The sequence below is a fragment of the Typopeltis vanoorti genome, chromosome 10 (genome assembly GCF_054136105.1).
Source record: "Typopeltis vanoorti isolate ZY-2024b chromosome 10, IOZ_Tvanoo_1.0, whole genome shotgun sequence".
NCBI lineage: Eukaryota > Metazoa > Arthropoda > Arachnida > Uropygi > Thelyphonidae > Typopeltis > Typopeltis vanoorti.
The window spans coordinates 35,512,403-35,532,418 of NC_143558.1; the positions used below are offsets into that span (position 1 = coordinate 35,512,403).

General features: G+C 36.3%; 1 protein-coding gene across 1 annotated transcript in view; it reads right to left on the reverse strand.

Annotated features, from left to right (window-relative positions):
* The window catches only part of mus81 (mus81 structure-specific endonuclease subunit), a 135,952-nt gene extending 115,942 nt beyond the window's left edge, over positions 1-20,010 (reverse strand). The window contains exons 1-2 of the mRNA XM_090399263.1: positions 19,772-20,010; positions 8,716-8,788 (exon numbers count right to left, since the gene is read on the reverse strand). Of these exons, the coding sequence (XP_090255389.1) occupies positions 8,716-8,788; positions 19,772-19,912 (214 nt within the window). The 5' untranslated portion in view covers positions 19,913-20,010. The remainder of the gene's footprint in view (positions 1-8,715; positions 8,789-19,771) is intronic.
* Positions 20,011-20,016: the final 6 nt, after the last annotated feature.

Sequence of the window (20,016 nt, forward strand, 5' to 3'; positions counted from 1 at the left end):
CGTTCTATGGGAATACACAGTTTTGAAGCTAGCCCCACAAGCCAAGCATTTTCACTTCTTCAAGGTCACTACAATAATCTCGTTCCCGGCGGTAAGCGTCCTACGAGTATACTCGTAGCTGGCTTGTGAAGCAGGTTTACCCACTACGAGTATACTCGTAGTTGGCAGCGAACGTGTTAATTAATTTAGTTCATTCTAATGTATTTATCAACAGTCAACTTCTCCACTATCTAGGGGTTCACCAATTAATCAGGATAACAAGTCTGGATTCCACCAATCAATATGGTTGGCCTCTAAGCCTACATTACCAACCAGTGGACAAGTTATATGGAAATGTTTAGAGAAATGTGCTGTTATTTTTAACATTTCCAGAACTTTAGATTGTGTCTGGCATTGAGGCCTGCTAAGCAAATTGTCATCCTTCATTATCAGCGATTTTAAGAGATTAGTAAGCTTTTTCTCTGGTTGTTTACTGCATATCATGGTGAATACTTTCCTCTCTTCGGGCTTTGTTATCAATGCAGGAATGCTTTGGGACTCAGTTCTATCATCTACTCTCTTTCTACTGTACCTATGTTTAATAGACACTAATTCTATTCACAGCTTTGTTTATGATAATACACCCTACTCATCTTACTTATTCGACAAACCATGACATCACATCACTTGTTTTGCATTATGGGATACTAAGGCATATTCTATATACAAGTTGCCCCAGTCCTGAAAATACTTCAGGTGCAAACTTTGTTTGCTTACACTTGGATAAAGAATTAAACCACATATATAATTCCTTGGTATCTTTAATTTATAGTACAACCAAGTGGAAAAACTTCCAACAACTGTCTCTGATCCAGAGTATTTTAATAATAAGGTGTGACACCTTTTGGCTCTTCGTATATGAATATATGACTTCTGCATTACTTCAACCTTAGTACCACATCTGGGTCTGACTCTCACTGATGAGACCCCAATAAAGATCAAATCTGGTCTGGGTAGTAACCCCTCCAATAATGCATAGCATTTTATGCATTACTGGATGGGTCACTAATAATGCATAGCATTTTATGCATTACTGGATGGGTCACTACCCAGCATTATGGGATACCAAGGCAAGTGATGTGAAGTCATTAGCCTGTATATACACGTTTCCCCAGTCCTGAAAATTTGCTGCAGCTGAATGACTGTTTGTCGTGAACCCTTTTTTCAACAAACGCCCAGGAAGAAGATGGACTTATCAATCACTGAATGGAGACACAAAAAAATTGACTACATTTTAATAGACTGTAAAAGACTGGTATAATAGGCGAAAGATATTTCAACATAGATTCTGACCACAGACTACTCAGATCCATTATAAGAATAGGCCACAAAAAACAGCAACATCAAAAGACAACCCAAATAAATAGACTACCAGAAGTTCAGGAAGTACATAGAAGACACACTGAATGAACTATTAAGAACTGCCATATAAATGACGACTATACTGAATTTATTATCATCATCATCATCAAATTCCTGCCATGTACCCTCAAGGGGTGTACAGGATATGATAGTACTATATGAAAAAATTACATCATTATTAATTTCCTATCTACAATTTTCCTCCAAATCAGTCTGTTACTTGTCAAGACTCCAATATTATCAGATCTTATATTTCTATCGTCTAAAGCACTTTGTACAGTATCAAACCCAACTATATCTTGGTCTTCCTCTAGGTCGTTTTGTTGCCAACCTGGCAGAGAACACTTGTTTTGCTAATCTTTCCTCGCCCATTCTATTTAAGTGACCATACCACCTGAGATTAGCTATGCTAACACATTCCTGGATGCTGACAATGTCAAGTTCTTTCCTAATATCCTCGTTTTTAATATGATATTGCCATTGATGCCATCTGTTCATGCCTATAATCTTTCTCAGGACTCTCATATCTGTGGTTTCTAGTCTTTGGTCAAGTGTTTTACTTCTGACCCAGATCTCAGATCCATAAGTTAAAACTGGTTTGAACACTGTCTAGTACACAGCTAATTTAGTGTTCCGACTAATTTCTCTCTTATTCCATATGAATTTATTCAATTGTCTTCCAGCTTTGCCTATTCTGTTGTCTATTTCTATATTTAATTTACCATCTTCAGTAAAAATCGTGCCTAAATAGCTGAATGTTTTACTTGTTCCACAGGTTCTCCATTCACAACACAGTTGACATTTTCAATGATTCTGCCTATTTTCATTGTCTTTGTCTTTTTATTGCTGACCTTCATACCATATCTATTACAACAGCTATTCAATTTAGTCAGAGAATCTTGCAGACTTGTAGCAGATTTATTTAGAAGTATAACATCATCCGCATAAAGCAAAGAGCTGACATTAACATCTCTAATTTTGATATCATGTTTAATACCACTTTCCTTCATAATGTGATCCATATAGATAATGAATAACAGAGGGGATAATGTACATCCTTGTCTCACACCAGATTTAACATTAAACCATCTTCCTGTACTTCCTTCAATTCTAACTGCTGACTTACAACTCAAATAAAGACTAAGTATTGCTTAATATAATGCCCCATTGACACCATATAACTGCAGCGTATTGAATAGCTTCTCTCTTGGCACCTTGTCATATGCCTTTTCCAGATCGACAAAACTTAAATACAGATCTCTGTTATATTCCCATGCTTTCTCGACTATTTGTCGTAAAGTGAAGATCTGATCCTGACAGCCTCTATTTGGCCTGAATCCAGCTTGTTCTTCACCAAGCTTTTCTTCCACAATTCTTCTCAACCGTTTGTCAAGTATACTTGCATAGATCTTGCCAGGAACACTCAGTAGGGATATACCTCTGTAATTCTCACATGCAGTTTTATTTCCCTTTTTATATATGAGTACTATGAGAGCTCTACTCCAGTCATCGGGAATTCGTCCCTCTGTCCAGGCTTTCTGAACTATGCAGTGCAGCCACTGTAAGACTCTTATACCACCATACTTCAGCATTTCTGGTCGAATATCATCTACTCCTGCTGCCTTTCCACATTTCAAGCCTTTGAAGCCTAGAAGTAGTATGGATATGAATACATATTCATACTACTTCTAGTATGGATATGTATATGGATATGGATATGTATTTCTGACTGCATGCCTGGTCAGTGTTTTTTACCACTGTGCTGTCATCACTGCTTGTTTCATTTAGCAGTTTTTCAAAGTAATTACTCCATAGTTCAAGGATATCTTTTTCTCCCATTTTCACGTCACCTTTATCATCTCTAATTCCTTTTACAGCACTCTTTCCTCCATTCTTAAGCTTCTTCAACAACCTCCAGAATATTTTGCCACCTTCTTGATATTTATTTTCTATATTCTTGCCAAAGTCCTCCCATGACTTTTGTTTAGCTAGTTTTACACAGTGTTTAGCATTCTTGCATTTGTCTCTATATTCTCTAAGAGCACAAGCTGACTTATTTGACAGGAACTTTTGGTATGCTTTCTTCTTTTCCTTCACTGCCTCTTTAACTTTCTGTGTCTACCAGGGAGTTCTGATTTTTTTATCCTTATAGATCACCTCAACACATGCCTCTCTGGCAGAATCAATCAATGTTTTCTTCAGAGTTTGCCAATGAATCTCCAAGGTTTGATTCCTGTTCTCAAATCTTTCATTTTTTCTTCAATAATCTTTGTGTATTTTAGCCTACAGTTCACATCTGAGAGCTGCTCAACTTTTATTCGCTTTAAAACTTTCTTACATGTTCTTCTTTTCAATATGAAATTCAATTTTATTCTGCTCAAGACTAAATAGTGATCACTTCCAATTTCAAATCCTCTGTACACTCTGGTGTCCTGCACCAGGGAGAAAACATCACTATCAACAATAACATAGTCAATGAGACTTTTCTTATTCCTAGCCTCTTCTCTCCATGTGAATTTGTGCACATTTTTATGTTGGAACATGGTGTTAGTAATAACCAGTCCATGTCCTGAGCAGAAATCCAATAGATATTTGCCATTATTATTAGCTTTGCTCTTTTCTCCAAATTTTCCCAAAATATTTTTGTACGTCTCACAATTATTTCCTACTCTGCTATTTAGATCCCCAACAAGGACCAACTTTTCATTTTTCATTGTGTCAGTTGCTTTTTCTAAAGCCTCAAAAAATTCCTCCACTTCAACCTTAGTAGAACCTTCAGTGGGACCATAGGCACAAATAAGTCTCATTGTCCAGTTCCCCATTCTCATATTTGCTCACATTACTCTACTTGAGACTGACTGCCATTCAAGAAGATTAGCCTCGTATTTTGTGTTGAATACTATGGCTACTCCTTCTTTTCCTTGATTGTCATTGCCTGAATATAACATTCTTCAGCTAGCTCCATTTCTTTGCCATTGAGGCTTCTTACGTTGATGTTGGGGTTTGTTTTCAGATTTGTTCCAGTAGCTGACTTTTCGCTGTTCGCCCTGGTTCCCTGGCGAAAACAACGGGGGCCTTGTTTAACCGGGCTACGCCCCAGCCGGCATGAAATTTTGTCATGTTGTACCATCAGTTTTCATTTTGGTTTAACCAATAAGAATACAATTTGGTCAGCTAAATCCCAAATTGCCAGCCCATCCTCGTTCGTTCAGTATCAAAGTAGATACCCAACAGGGTGCACCACGAGAAGGTGAGGATTGGATATTATGTCAGAAGCCCTGGTCGGTTCTCCGCATTCCTTTAAAGGCTATGTGGAGGTCTCCTCTCAGTTATACAGCTTTGACCCTTAAGCACCCCAAGATAAATTATTGAACACAATAAAATTAAGAATATCAAAAGGAATTTTGAATATTTAAATTATCCTTCCGAAAAATATCCCGGAATGCACATAACTCGTTATATAGTTCTATTGCATTTATGTTTTTATTGTCGCAGTCCTTCAAGAGAATCTCTAAATCGTCACAAATTTTTCATAAATCTTCGTTATTAATTTGTAGTAATCTATACAAGAAATTGAAATTATCATAATATGTTTTAAGTTGTTCAAAACGTTCTATTAACGAACACATTGCAACATCTAGAAATTTATAAAACATTCACTCTAAATTTATCTTCTGGCGATTGTGGCATTTCGTCATGATGCTCGTAGTCAAATTGTCGTGTCTTCTTTCGTCGTCGAACTTCCGTACCAGTTTTAAATTCTTGTTCTACATCCACCTCTTCACTCAGTTATTTTGCCGTTTTTAAAACTTCTTTAAAATTTGTATCTGATTGATAGTCTTGTAAGAATATTTTTAAGTTTTTGATAGATTTTAAAGCAAGTGTAATGTTCATATTTTTGTCTTGAAGCATTTTACTCACAGGGTTTATTCTGTTAAGTAAATCATTCCAAGTTATAAGAGAGCAAATAAATTTGTAGTCCTTTATTTTAGCACATAATGTTTGTGATTCATGCTAAGTTTCTTTATTAATATTTTCATTATTTAAAATTTCCAAAAGTGCATCATAAATTTCTGCTAGCTGATATCGTAGAGGGTGGATTGCATTAATTTTACTTTCCCACTGCGTTTCTGATGGCTGTTTCAATATTAATTTTTTTTTACAAACTTTAAAAGGATTGCCCAACGTTTGTAAGAGAATGAAAAGAATTGTATATTTCTTGAATAACTGCAAAGAAACTAATTGTATCTGCATTCACTTTGGCTGCATCGTTAATGATTAAATTTAGAGTATGAGCAGCACATGGCATGTAAAAGACTAGAGGATTTTTGTTCAATAGCAAATTTTGGAGCCCATATTTGCCCCATTGTCATACCCTTGACCTCGCATGTCTTCAATGTGAACGTTCCATTTTTCCAGTTGTTCCATTATTGTTGCACATAAACTATGTCCTGTGGAATCTGATATATCTGCAAAACCTAAAACGTTTTCCCTGATCTTGACAATTCCATTGTCACAGGAAACAAAGCGACTAATAATGGTAATTTGTCCTGTTTTACTTGCATCAGATGTGCAGTCTAAAATTATGGAATAATATTTAGATTTTAGAATTGATAATAAAATTGTATTCCTGATTGCGTTACTTAAAGTTTCCAATATTTCATTTTGACTGTCTTTACTCAAACAGTGTACTCTATTGTTTCGTTGTAGGATCCAGTAATGATTTTCCATAACGGGATCAAACTTCCCAAACAGTTTGACTAATTTTAAAAAATTGCCGATATTTTTTTCATATAATTTATCAGATGATCCACGAAAAGCTAAATTTCGGCTACCAAGGAATTTTATAATTTCAATCAAGCATTCTAAAACACTCGTCCAATGTTTCTTTTCCATTTCATACATGCTTTGAGTCTGGAAATAAATAGTAGTTTTGTTTTTTTAAATTTTCAAGTTTCTTCCATTTTAAGAAATTTTTCATGTGAGTTGAACTAGTCTCATGTCTATGTAAAGTTGTACTTACATTTCTCCAATCGTTATAACCTTCTACAAGACTCAGTGGGTGATTCAGTTGATTCAGTAGGTGCGACAAGTTTGCAACAAAAGCAAAAAACAGAATTTAAAGTTTCGGAATAATTGAGCCATGTTCTTGGCACGAGCTCCTGTTTTCCATTTTTCTATTATAATATGTGTCGCCAAATTTATGACCATATGTATCTCTGGGATATATTATATTTTTATTTTGAACAGGCCCCATTTCAATTAAAACAACTCATAATTTTTCATCAATATTTTCCCGTTCACCTGGATCTTCTAAATTCACAGGGACTAACAATGCGTTAGTTTCGTAGTCAACTACAACTAAATCTTGTTGTAGTTGACTAAATCCTAACTATTTTTCACTTAAATCATGTTCAATTATCTTGTTCAATAGTTGCAATAGTACCTTCATGCAAACTGGATGATGTGCACGGTTCTTCAACTCTGATTTCTGATGTATCGAGTTGGTTACAATCTGCATCAGAATATTTTAACAAATTTATTAAGAACCCCAGTTTCTTAATATCTGCTTCTTTCACATGTTGCTTATGATTTTGTGCACTGGATAACTTTTTTTTTAAAATTTTTGATTCCATTTCTATTTTTATACCCACAAGAAATTATTACACAACACGACACGGAGACGAAATAATAGTCCGCACTGCACTACTGTCTGTAGCCTACTGAGATGCGTACCATATGACTGGTTAACTAGCAACTGTTTTGTACGAAAATTCGTTTCTGCGCATAAAAACTGTTCACTGTTTCACTTTAGATAGACTGCAGTAGACACAACATTCTGCAGGCAAGCATTTAGCCTGCTCTAGCTGCAAAATTGTAAACAGCCGGCTGATCAAAGTGGCGGCAATATACATTTTTTTTAAATTTTTATTCAGTGTATACGGCCTCATTTATTTTAATATTGATCATTCTAAGAATTATTTTGTTTTTATGATAAAAATTTTGTTTCTTAAAAATTAACTTATCCCTGGCAGCGACACCCGCATGCACTGTATGCCTGCTTCCGTTGGCCCTGCCAGAGGTCATCCCTGGAAACTGTATAAAGAGGGTGTGAGTAGGTGAGTGATGGGCAGGTTTTTTTCATGCAGAGTTGTGAATGATTGGAATGCCTTGCCTGAGAGTGTGGTGTCTGCAAAGAGTTTGAATGTGTTCAAGGCATGGTATGATGAGTTGTGTGTGTGATAAAAGGACCTCCCAGATGAGTCTTTGACTCCATGAGGTCTTGGGATGATGATAATAATAATAATAATAAAAAGAAGAAGAGACTCTCAGGATGACTCACCGTGCTATAGAATGTAGGATTTGTAACATCAGCAATGCAGAACATGTTACAATTTAAGAGAGAGAGAGAGATTAGGCGTAAAAGATGTGGTAACTGCAGTATACAAAAGCAAGATGAGATGGGCAGGTCAACTAGCCAGACTCAAAGATGACAGATGGACATATAGAATACTCAATTGGCAACCAAGAATAAAGAGAAAACCATGAAGATCACCTACATGATGGGAAGACCCATTAGTGAAATCTATGGGTATAACATGGAAGTAGAGGCTCAAGGTCATTGAAGGCATCTTTGTGACGTGCACTCATGGAGAAATCCTGAATGAAACACAGGTCCATCAAGGTAATTTATTTTTACTATAAGAGGTCAGGCTAGATGGATTAAGGTACATTGCCAGAATAAGGAGACAGAAAACAACATCCAAAAAAGGTATGTCCAAAATTTCTCCTATTTTTTATTCTTCATACATTAGTTTTTTTTTATTTTGACACCTCCAGGGAGTCCAAAGACTCATCGAGGGAGGGCACCTGCTCTACAATTCTGTCTCAACCACTCAATCCGCTAACTGACTGCAACTACACCAACGCCATCTACTGCCACTAGTATTTCCACAGGCAACACAAACATCCATGCCCACGGCAGGATTCGAACCTGCAGACTTTTGGCTGGAGAGCAGATACGCTAACCACTTGGCCAGCCAAGCTGGCATTTTATAACATTTTAGTAATGTCCTAGATTTTTGGGTAAAGAGCCAATGACATTGTAAAAAAAAGGGGCACTCTTAAATGGAAGTAGGCTATATTAGCCATTAAAATAATAGTTTATTTTAGAGGAGTAACATGGGAATTTTCCCAGAAATAATATCTGTCTTTATAAATATTTTATTCATATAAAAATATGAATTTTATGTGAATAAAATATTGGTTTAATTTTAGAATTAAAACACAAATTTACTTTTTAGTACAACTTACCAAAAAACTGTAGCATCTTAGCTTCTTTTCCACTCTTTAATGGTAATGGGTATTTCTTTAATGACTTCAATGCCTATTAAAAATTATAATTAAGAAAGATTAAGAAATGCAGTCTTATATGATAAAAATAATATAATTATCATAGTTAACCTGTTTCTGGGTTACTCTGAAAAACTATCCAAGTAATAAACATTCAACCATCATTACAGCTGACTTCACCTACAGTAACAATTTGAAAAATAATCGTGTAATGTATTTGTTTTCTATACTTCTGTGAAAGAAATCTTTTTCATCCATAAGATTTTCTTTTCTTCAAGGTTAAGAATCAAAACAAGATTATTCTTATAGATAATATGAGTGCCAAAGTTGGCAAAAGAAATAATGAAGATGAGAGAGTTAATAAAGTATGTAGTCAAGGAAATGAGAATGGTCTTTTAATGGTAGTATATTGGGAAATGAAAAATCTTGTGATAGGAGAGAGTTTAAACATTTAAAAAAACAACAATATAAAATGACTTTGATATCACCAGATTATAAAAACAAAAGTCAAGGATCTGATCATTATTTGGCAACACCTAAACTTAAAGCCATATAGGAATAAGAAAGTCAAAAAAATCAAAATAGAAGGATAATATATATGTAAGACCTGGTTGACAGAGTGGTCAGCATATCTGCTCTCCAATGAATCATGGGTTCAAATCCCACCATGGGCATGGATATTTCTGATTGTCTTTAGATGGGAGATGAATTTGTTTGCCCAGTGTGAGACCACTGCCCTACTTACTGGCCTCCAGTAAGCAGACCACTGCCGTGCTTACTGGAGGTCTGAAGTTGCTTGAAAAAGTTCCATGTTTCATAGAAAAATTTTAGGACAGTATAAGGTGGCAAGAGACTGAGTACTAAGAAATTAAAAATAAAAACTGGTTATCAAACAAGACCTAAAAACTCATAGACGAAAGGCATAAAGTTAAAATGCTGTTTGAAAATGATAAGTCTTAGAGAATTAAAGAAATTCACCAGAAATTATAGAGAGAAAGACAAGTTAAGAGATCAGCAAGATAAAAAAGAAATTATTTGGACAGTATGGTAGTAAGGACTGTAGTTAGATGCCACCATTGGAAAACCATATAAGATGACAAGGAAAATCACTTTGAAAGAAGGTGGCAAGAAAATGCAATAAGGAATAAAAATAGTCCTGCTAACTGAAGAGAACAGCACTATTGAAAGATAGAGAATTCTGATGAGATTTTAAACATAGAAAATAATATAGCTGACATAATAAGTAATGCACAATAGAGGAAGTCCCATACGAGGGGGGGGGGCATCGTAAGTTCTGATAAACACCTAGAACAAATATGATATTAAAGCAACTGATATAACCACATGAAAGAACATACAAGCAACACCTAATTATAATTATAAGAATACAAGTCATCTTCATAACTTTGTTCTTTCTTGTGATTATATTAGTTGCAATATCATATTTGTTCTAGGGGTTTATCAGAACTATTCTAGTCCCTACTTAAGTATGGATTAAAATATTATATTATTCAAAGGAAGCTTTTTTTTTTTTAAAAAAAATTAATCCCATAGACAAGAGGTAGAAGGATCTATAAGCAAACCAGTGCTGGGTATGGGGTGCAAGTGAGGGTTGGGAAAGAAGAAATTTACTGATATTTTTCTCGAGGTTTTAGAGGCTGTAGTTGTTTGGGAACACTTCATGAGGAAGGCCAGTCCAGAGGATACAAGTAGCTGCAATAAAAGAGGAAAAGCAGATTCAGTGTCTAAAACTTTCCATAGCACTTGTCCAGTGGTAGATGAAGTAGGCTAAGAGGACAAACATGTTGATTGGTGGAATCCAGACTAGCGATCCTGATTAATTGGCAAACTTCTAGGTAGTGGAGAAGTTGACTGTTGATGACTTTCTCTTATATTGGAGAGAACTGAAGTGAGGGAGATTGGTAGTTTGATGGAAGATATTTATCTCCCTTTCATGAAATAGATTGACTATATTCTTGTTTCTATGTTTTTGGATAAGTATCAGATAAACATAAAGGATTGTAGAGATCATACAGGAGCTCTAAAACACAGGTTTAAGTACAATTGGAGAGATGCTATTGGGACCAGAGTTTTTTTTTTTGTGTGTGTGTGTCCAAGATGTTTAGTATTCTTTTGCTGTCTATTTGGTTTTTGGTCATCTAAGGTGGTAATATATGGATGAGAAAGAGGTGGAAATACAGGTGAGCAAAAATTTCACCTCATTGCTGGCCTGGTTGGCTGAGTGGTTAGCATATCAACTCTCCAGTCAAAAGGCTGCGGGTTCGAATTCCGTCATGGGCATGGGTGTTTGTGATTGTCTGTGAAAAATGCTAGTGGTGGTGGGTGAGTGGTAGATGGCATTAGTGTAGTTGTAGTTGGTGGAGACAGAGAATTGTAGAGTAGGTGCCCTCTCCCAATGAGTCTTTGGACTCCCTGGAAGTGTCACATAATAATAATAATAATCAAATAAAAGACCAGAAAGCATGGTTTCCATTTGGACAATAGGCAAATTTTCTGCTATTGGTTTTTATGAAGTCAGATTTGCCTTTGCTGATGACTGTTTTGCATTTATTGTATGCTTAGGCATAAGGTGAGTATGAAGCCCACAAGTTGCAGGCCACCTGCAGTAAGCTGTTTTTTTCTTCTTCAAATGTTTAGATACACTTTTTTTTTTTTTTAAAAAAAAACCAGGGCTTGAAAACAGATGAGAATTTTGGGTAGAATGATGAATGAAGACTTTCATGCAGGTAGCAATAATTTCTGTGATTCACTCAAAGCAGGCGTTTTGGTTAGAGGAGCAGAAGCCTTAATCTGACCATGGAAAGGAAGAGAAATTCTGGATATTATCCCACTTGGTATCTTTGTGGTACCAAAGGATATAAGGTTAGGAGTGGCTGGAAGGAAGGTATTTTATGTGAGAGGAGACTTGCACAGGTAATCTCCATGGTGTATATCCAGAAGAACTGTTAAAATGAGATCAAGAGTAGTGGGAGTGTGAAGAGGTTTAATAAGGAATTCAAGTAGCTTGACATATAATTTACTTTAGGTTTCTGCTTACAGCAAAAGCTTCTGTATCTCATCTAGTATGGTCAATACTAGATGAGAAAAGGGGATGTTGGAAAAGGGGAGCCAGTTTTCTAGGAGGATGGCTTTTATTTGGATAGGTGAACTGCAGAAGGTCATGCTTAATGTAAAGAAAAGTGAAGAGATCTGAGTGATTTTTAAGTTTGGAGATCAGTAAATCTGATCCAGAAAAGATCAAAAGCAGGTGACCCTAAAGTAAACATTCTCCGGTAAGCACTGTCAGATCTCATAAAGGCAGAGATGCCACTTTTGTTGAAATGGAATCATGAAGTGTGTAATTTGGAAATTGAAGGTGGACTGCAGTTGATGGAGCTACAATTTGGGTTTTTGTAAGGGTAGGTCTGGTCTGGATGACTATAAGAATATGTAAATCATTTATGTTGGTGTTTATGCCATGAATGCTAGCATAAGTGGATGTGAAATTTTGTGTTTTTTGTATATTTTTTGTTTTGTATATTTATATGTTATTCTTGCTTTGGCTATTTTATTGGATTCATTCTTTGAAGGGGATTTATTTCACTCCCTGTGCCACTGTCAATGTTTGTTTAATTTCATTTGTGGTGTAGGACTAGATGAAAGGATAGAACAGGTACATGCAGTGAGAGGAGATAGACTCTTGGATATGCCACTCACTACAGGGAGCAACCGGTCTCCTTGCCATTGCCTCCTACATACCATTAGTTGCTGTTTCTCAAGGCATGACCTAGCAGAGTATGTGGTAGCAGTGTAAAATTCGATGCAGTAGGAATTTTTTTCTTAACTTTGCATCGATTTTTACAGATGTCACAAATAGTGCACATAGAAGGATACTGTAATTTAACACTGCTTGTGGAATTTTGTTATTAGGAATTTTGTATATAAGGTTTATATTAACTGTAGTTATAATAATTTTTGGGAGTTGAAAAACCATACAAGTATGTATTGAAACAGTAGGAATGTTAAGCTGTGTATTTAAAGGGCAATGCCTTAGAAAGTGGCCTGTCAATTTTAAGTGGTTCCAAATTCAAAGAAGGAGCTAGAAGCTTTGTATGTAAAATGTAAAGTGCCTTCAATTGTTCGAAGCTTAACCTAATGGATGTCTCAAGGACAGTGCATCAACAGGCGGTGAACAACCAAGGATCTCGTGCGTGTAGTGAATAAGATTATTTTTGTATGTTCTGGGAGAAACAGAAGTAATCAACAACTCTGAAGGTCACATCCCCCTTTGTGCGGGAATGTTAGGGGTTCTCAACCTTTAATCCAGGGACTGCAAGAGGAAGTATAAGAAAGGAGCCAAGGGTATGCAAAGGGATTTTTTTCATCGAGGTATCCAAAGGCAACAGATCCAGTATGTAGTAGGCAGCAGCAGTATGCAGCGATGCAACGGCTATATGCCGATATGCAGAGGCTGAAGCAAAGAAGGAAGCAGGTATGCAGAAATGCAATCTCCTCTCATAGTGTCTCGGAATCCAGCAAGTCTGTTTGGACGTCTGAAGAAGTAGGGAGGTGTCTAAGGAAAAGTCAAATCGTAATAATATGTATCTAGTCCCAGGAATTCTTCACATTGCGATGCTGCTAAAGGAAAGAAGCCCACATGAATGTTAAAGCCCAGAATGGAAAAACAGTATTGGTATGACATGATCCAATCTCCGAAAATCTTCCATGACACAACAAAGCTAAGGAAAAGGAAGCCTGCATGAACATTGAGGCCCAGGATGGAAAAGAAGTCAGTGGAACCAGATAAGAGATGAAAGAGCCAGTTCAGATATATGTGTCAAGAGAAGAACTGTGAGTACAACTTGAAGTATATATATATTCAGTGGGACATATATAAAAGTTAAATTGTGATAATCTGTCCCGGGCTATGAGGTTAAAGAAATATTGGAATTATTTAGATATGGTAAATTTGTGGCAGGACATATAAAAGTTAAATTGTGATAATCTGTCTGGGACTAAGAGACCAAAGAATAATTGATATAATTTTGATATAAGAAACTTATTGAGTGAAATATGTGTATATTGCTTGAACAGATTAGTTCTAGGATGAGAACATAATTCTTATATGATAGTATCGCTGCATGTTGGGTGGGTGCCACATGATAAGCTGATATTTAAGTTGCAGCACATGGGTCTGGATGTCAGATTGGTCAACTGGATTCAGGATTGGCTGTCTGATAGGTATCAGAGAGTTGTGTATGGTGGAGCAGTTTCCAGGAGGCAGAGGGTTACAAGTGGGGTCCCACAGGGCTCAGTACTAGGACCTATATTGTTTAACCTTTATATCAATGACATAGCCAGTGGATTGCAGGGGGATATTCAGTTGTTTGTGGATGATGCGAAGCTGGGAAGGATTATTAGTAATAGTGCAGATGTGGTAGCCCTGCAAGAGGATTTAAATAAGCTAGATAGATGGGCAAATGAATGGGGGTATCAGTTTAATAAAGCAAAATGTAAGGTCTTGAGGTTTGGGAAACATCGATGGGATGCTGCATACTCTATGGGAGGAGTTATACTGGAGGAAGTAGGGGAGACAAGAGATCTGGGGGTTGATGATTGATAGAAACCTGAAGTTTAGGGGACATATTGCAAAGGTGGTGAAGGTAACACAGAGGATTGCTGCTATTATGAGAAGGACACTAACCTGCAGAGATAAGAGGGTTATCATTCCGTTGTATAAGTCTCTGATCAGACCACACTTGGACTATTGTTCTCAGATTTGGTCCCCAGGATTTGAAGGGGATAAATTAACTGTGGAAAGGATACAAAGATGGTTTCAGGACTGTACAAGGATACTTATGAGGATCGGCTGAGAGAATGTGGACTGCAGAGTTTGGTGGATAGAAGAAGGAGAGGTGATATGATTGAGACTTTTAAACTGTTGAGAGGTGGTTACAGGGTTGACACTGGGGAGTTCTTTCGCTTGGTTGAACAGCGGGAAGGAGTGATGACAAGAGGCCATCCCTGGAAGTTACGAAAGGAAACTGTGAGCAAGAGGGTAAGGAGTGGTTTCTTTGTGTGGAGGGTGGTTGAGCAGTGGAATGCATTGCCTGATGGAGTGGTGGGAGCGAGAATGGTCAGTGAGTTTAAAGAGTGGTATGATAGACACTCTGCCACTCTCCAGGCTTTTGAAATGAACTGTCATTAGCAAAATTGTGAATTTAATCTTGGAGAGTGGCAGGGTGTTACACTTTTTTTAAAGTGTTAGGAGTTGTACAGGTGAAGAGTAGCATCTTAAATGGAACAGGACACTAAGTTTTGTTTGGAAGTTGAGGAGGCTATGGATGCAATGTGCCTGTACTAGGAAAGGCTACAGGAGTAAGTCAGTCAAAGAAGAGAAATTGGATCTTGATAGGTGATTTGAATATACATAAGGCAAATGCAAGGGTAAGTGAAATGAGATCTTTCTTGGTAGAAATAATAGAGACATGTCTGGAAGCAACACAGTTCACCAGGGTATCCTCACCCCATTGGAGAATGGCAAGGAGATTGATGGTTAAGACATTGGTTGGAAGATCTTCAAGCCTGGAATTTTTGAGAATTAAAAGGCTTATGAAATGAACTGTCATTAGCAAAATTGTGAATTTAATCTTGGAGAGTGGCAAGGTGTTACACTTTTCTCAAGGCAGGTGGTGGTGGTGGTGGTGGTTGGGGGGGGGGGGGGGCGAGGTGCTAGAGTGCTCCAAAGGGCCTGAATAATTGGCTTCAGGTTCCCCAGCTAGCCATGTGCACCTGTGCATAAGTAATCCTGGAGAGTAGTGTGCTAGAATCTGCCCAATTGCTTGTACTGGCTTGGGCAAGCAGTTTAAATTTTCAAGAATTTTGTGAGCCACTGATAAACTGACAAAAGGCTATAAACTATAGAGTGGCATGAACTTTAATCCAGAATGACTATTGGAATTTGGATGACAAACTTGCATACAGTGACATGGAAAATCCACCTGGGACAAGCTTATTTTAGCATGTGCTACTTTTTCTCTCAACAAAATAGTTTAACAATAGATCACATACTGGATTTAATAATGATCAACATGGAAAAAAATGAATGGATTGGGATGCAATTCCATTTGTCAGCAAAAACATTTTGTAAGAATCAGTTCGCTATATAAAAATTACAATTAAAAAAAAAATGAATATTTTATTATTGTCTGAAATTGTAAATCAGTAAAACTTACAAGAAATATTATTATTATCAACATCTGACCTCATGGAGTCAAGACTCATCATGGGAAGTACCCACAAAGCTCATCCAACAATGCCTTAAACTGATTCAATGTGTCTACATTCAGAAAACAGCCAGGCAATGCATTCTACTCACCAACCACTCCCATACAAAGAACGTGCTCCTCACTCCTCTACTCATACCTTCCTTATACAGTTTCCAGGAATGGCCTCTTGTCCTATTAATTACCCCCTGCTCCCATTCTATGAAAAATTTCTTCCATTTCTATCTGATAACAACTCCTGACTAACTTAACCATATCCCCTCTTCTCTTCCTATTCATGAGACTTGGTCACCTTTGTGAATCTTCTCTGGATCCTTTAACATATCCTTGTCACCATGAAAACCATGTGATCAAATCTGTGCACGATAATCCATAAGACCTTATGAGAGGAATCATAACCTCTTTATTTCTGCATGTCAGGGTCCTCTGCATCATTGCCATTATCTGATGTGACAACTTCACAACTTGTGTAATGTGGTTCCTGAATTTCAGGTCCTTGTCCTCCACCATCTCTCCCAGATCTGTCATCTCTTGTAAAGTTTCTCCACTTTGCATCCCATTGTTACTTAGCAAATTTCAAAACCTTACACTTTGCAACATTGAACTGATAGCTCCACTTACTTGCCCATTCATATAATCTATTCAAGTTCTCTGTTTGCTTGACTATGCATTGCTCTCTCTATTCTGCATCATGTGTAAACATTTGCATATTACCAGTTAAACCCATCCCAATATCACTGATATACAAATCAAACAACAATGATCCCATCAGCACACCACTAGCAACTTTCCTCTTTCATGATACTGCATTCCCGTATAGAACTTTCTGTGATAGTCAATCACCAATCCCACTCACTAGTCTGTTATCCAATCCAACCTGTTTATTTATTTATTTAACAGCTTGTCATGTGACAGTCTATCACAAGCGTCTGCAAAATCTAAGCATATCATTGTATATGCATCTCCCTTTTTCCAAGATATTTACCACCTTGTACATAAGTAAGTTAGTAAAACATAATCTTCTTTTAACAAACCCAACCCATGCTGACAACCAGAGAGAGAATAATGCTGTTATCAACCCATTTCTGTATCCTACTTCTCATCAATCTTTCCAGTACCTTAACCACAACTCCAGATATACAGATTGGCCTATAAATTAGTTGCACCCTTAACACCATGTTTATTCAGTGGACAAATATTACCTTCTTTCCACTCTTAGACAGTACACACACACACACACATATATATGTGCACTTTAAAAAAGAAAACTGGTTATTAAAAAGGTCACTTGAACACTACAAGGTTTGCTAATGAATAAGAAGAATGGAATGTGGTCATTAACACAAATATGGACAGGATTTGAGGTTATTGAGAAGATAATGGATAGAGCCATGGGAGTACTCTGGCATTTGTAGAAAAATTACGGTGAAAAACAAGAGAGGAACCTAGTTACCAAAGTGTGACTGGTGGTAGACAGACACATTTCTTCACATTTTCAGGCTTACATCCAAAGGTGGGTAATATTATTATTATTAAGAAAGACTCCAGGGAGTCAGGAACTCATCAAGGAAGGCCACATATTACACACACCAGATAAAAGAGCCTGTGTAGCTCAGTTGAAGTGGTGTTTGCACTCTTCAGCATTAAACTGCCTGAAGAAAGAGCGTCGTGAGTTTGATTTTTCAAAGTGAGTTTTAAATGTCAGATTTGCTTTTAAGGGCCACATATCACAGATGTTTGGCGTGGTGCATTTTTAGTTCTTAATAAAATCGTTTGTGGTCATTTTCTATTATCTTAGTTTTTGCTAGTTTGATATATTTGGTGTTTTATATCTGTTAGGTTTTTTTTTGTTTGTAAGTTTATTTTCCTGTTGTAACTTTTCATAATAAATTATGAACAAATAATACATTAAGGACCACAGTTAACATTATCTCATTCAATGCTGTTTTGTTATAGTGCTCTTTTGCAAATGATTGGTAAAATAGCAATTCCATGAACTAGCTGCCTTCAAAAAAAAACCAACTAAATAATGGTATATTTTCACAAATTCTGTGGGTTCAATGCACCAACTGTTATTTGAAATACATGCATTCAGTTATTAAATACATAGAGCAGTCTTTGAATTGTTCAAAAAATAAGTTTGTTTGTTTTTTTTTGAGACAAACAATGCAAGTTAAAAATCAAAGATGCAAAGAAAAAAGCATTTCCTTGAATAAAATCTTGCTAAATTTGTGAAAACGGCATAGCCCATTATAGCAATGATGCTGAGAACACTGACATGTAAGAGTAAGGATGTAATGATTATACTGTATAAGGTATGATCAGACTGCATATGGATTACTACACACAGATTTGATCACTTGGTTTTCAAAAAGGATGAAGAGATGTTAGGAAGGATTCAGAGACAATTGACTAAGGTGATTCCTGGACACTGGAATGCAGATTAAGGGAATTCAATTTGTAGTCTAGTGGATAGAGGGAAGAGGCTAAACATGATCAAGCCATATATAATTTGATAAGGGAGTTTTTACTTGATTAATGTGAATGAGATTTTTCATGGAATGGATGGAGAGAGTGGGAGGACAAGAAGTCACAACTGGAAGCTGTATAAGGAGGGTGTTTTTTAGCACGAAGTGTGGCAGATGTTTGGAATGCATTTAAGTCATGGTATGATGAGCTGTGTGTGAGAGAGAGAGCTAGTGGACCTCGCACAATGAGTCATTAGACTCCAAGGTCCATTAATAACTGGCTAGGAGATCTGCTGTGGAGCATGAGCAGAACAATCTATACTGGTAATTACTAATTAATTAGGGAGCCTCCAGCTTTTGAAGCAGGCTGTCGCATACTATCTCTATTCTTTTCGAAAGAACTCAAATGAAGGAATACCATACTGATGTCTGATCATCTTTTCACCTTTTTTTTAATGGTTTCTTAGTTCAAGCTAACTTTATCTATTTAGGAAGATAACTTTGTATGATAAGCGGAAAATAAAATAATTTCTATTAGTAAACTTTGAACACAATTTTTTTTTTTTTTTAAACTTGAGTAGTTAATGAATCTACAATCCAACCAACAGGCTGCAGATTTGAATCTTGTAGTGAGCATGAACGTTTGTGATTGTCTTTAGAAGGGAGGTGAATGTCACAGTGTGAGATAAACCACTCTGCTTACTATAGGCCTGAAGTAGCTTGAAAGTTCCATGTTTGATCTCTAAAACAGTTTTTGGATTATGTAAAACATTTTTAACCTATCCATAGTGCTCAAGTATTAGAAGTTTAAAACTTTTGTGGGGGAGCAACAGATAAAAAAAAAGTCACTTATGATTAATATATGGTTTAATGAATTAGCAAGAAAACTACAAATCTGGCTAACATTAAAATGAAACAAACTCCTCTCCCTGAATTTATAACTATAACTACCTGAAAAATTCTTCATTTATGGAATTGCTCAAGAAAAACCGGGTTAATTTAGAAAGTAATCGTATAAGAGATGTTTGTTAATTATTTTCATTTGAATATAGTTATATTTCCTTGGGACAGTAGTGGTTAATATTCGTTACTACACATGAATTATTCATGGTAAGCAGGTGAGTAGTTTTAAATAGGAGAGAAAATGTTTTTCCAGTTTTTAATAAATGGAAACCATTAAACTTTATAAACTAACAAGAAAACGTATCAGTGTTTCAGTTCTCTTCTGTTAAAACAGAAAAATCAACTAAACGAAACCGTTACCCTTATAAATGGCAAATGACTTTTTAAATCACGTTTTTCAGCTTCTATTTTCCATTCTTTAAGCCATTTTTCAAAAAGCGGATTAGGACGAATGTATTTTATTTTCCTTCTTTTGCGAGCAGGTGAAGATTTGCAATCCATGCTTTTTATTCTGGCTTTTTTAATACTAAAATACAGATAAGCGCATGCATATTTTGCTCAAGTTCAATACATTCACTTCGTACAAAATTGCCTCCATCTCAAAC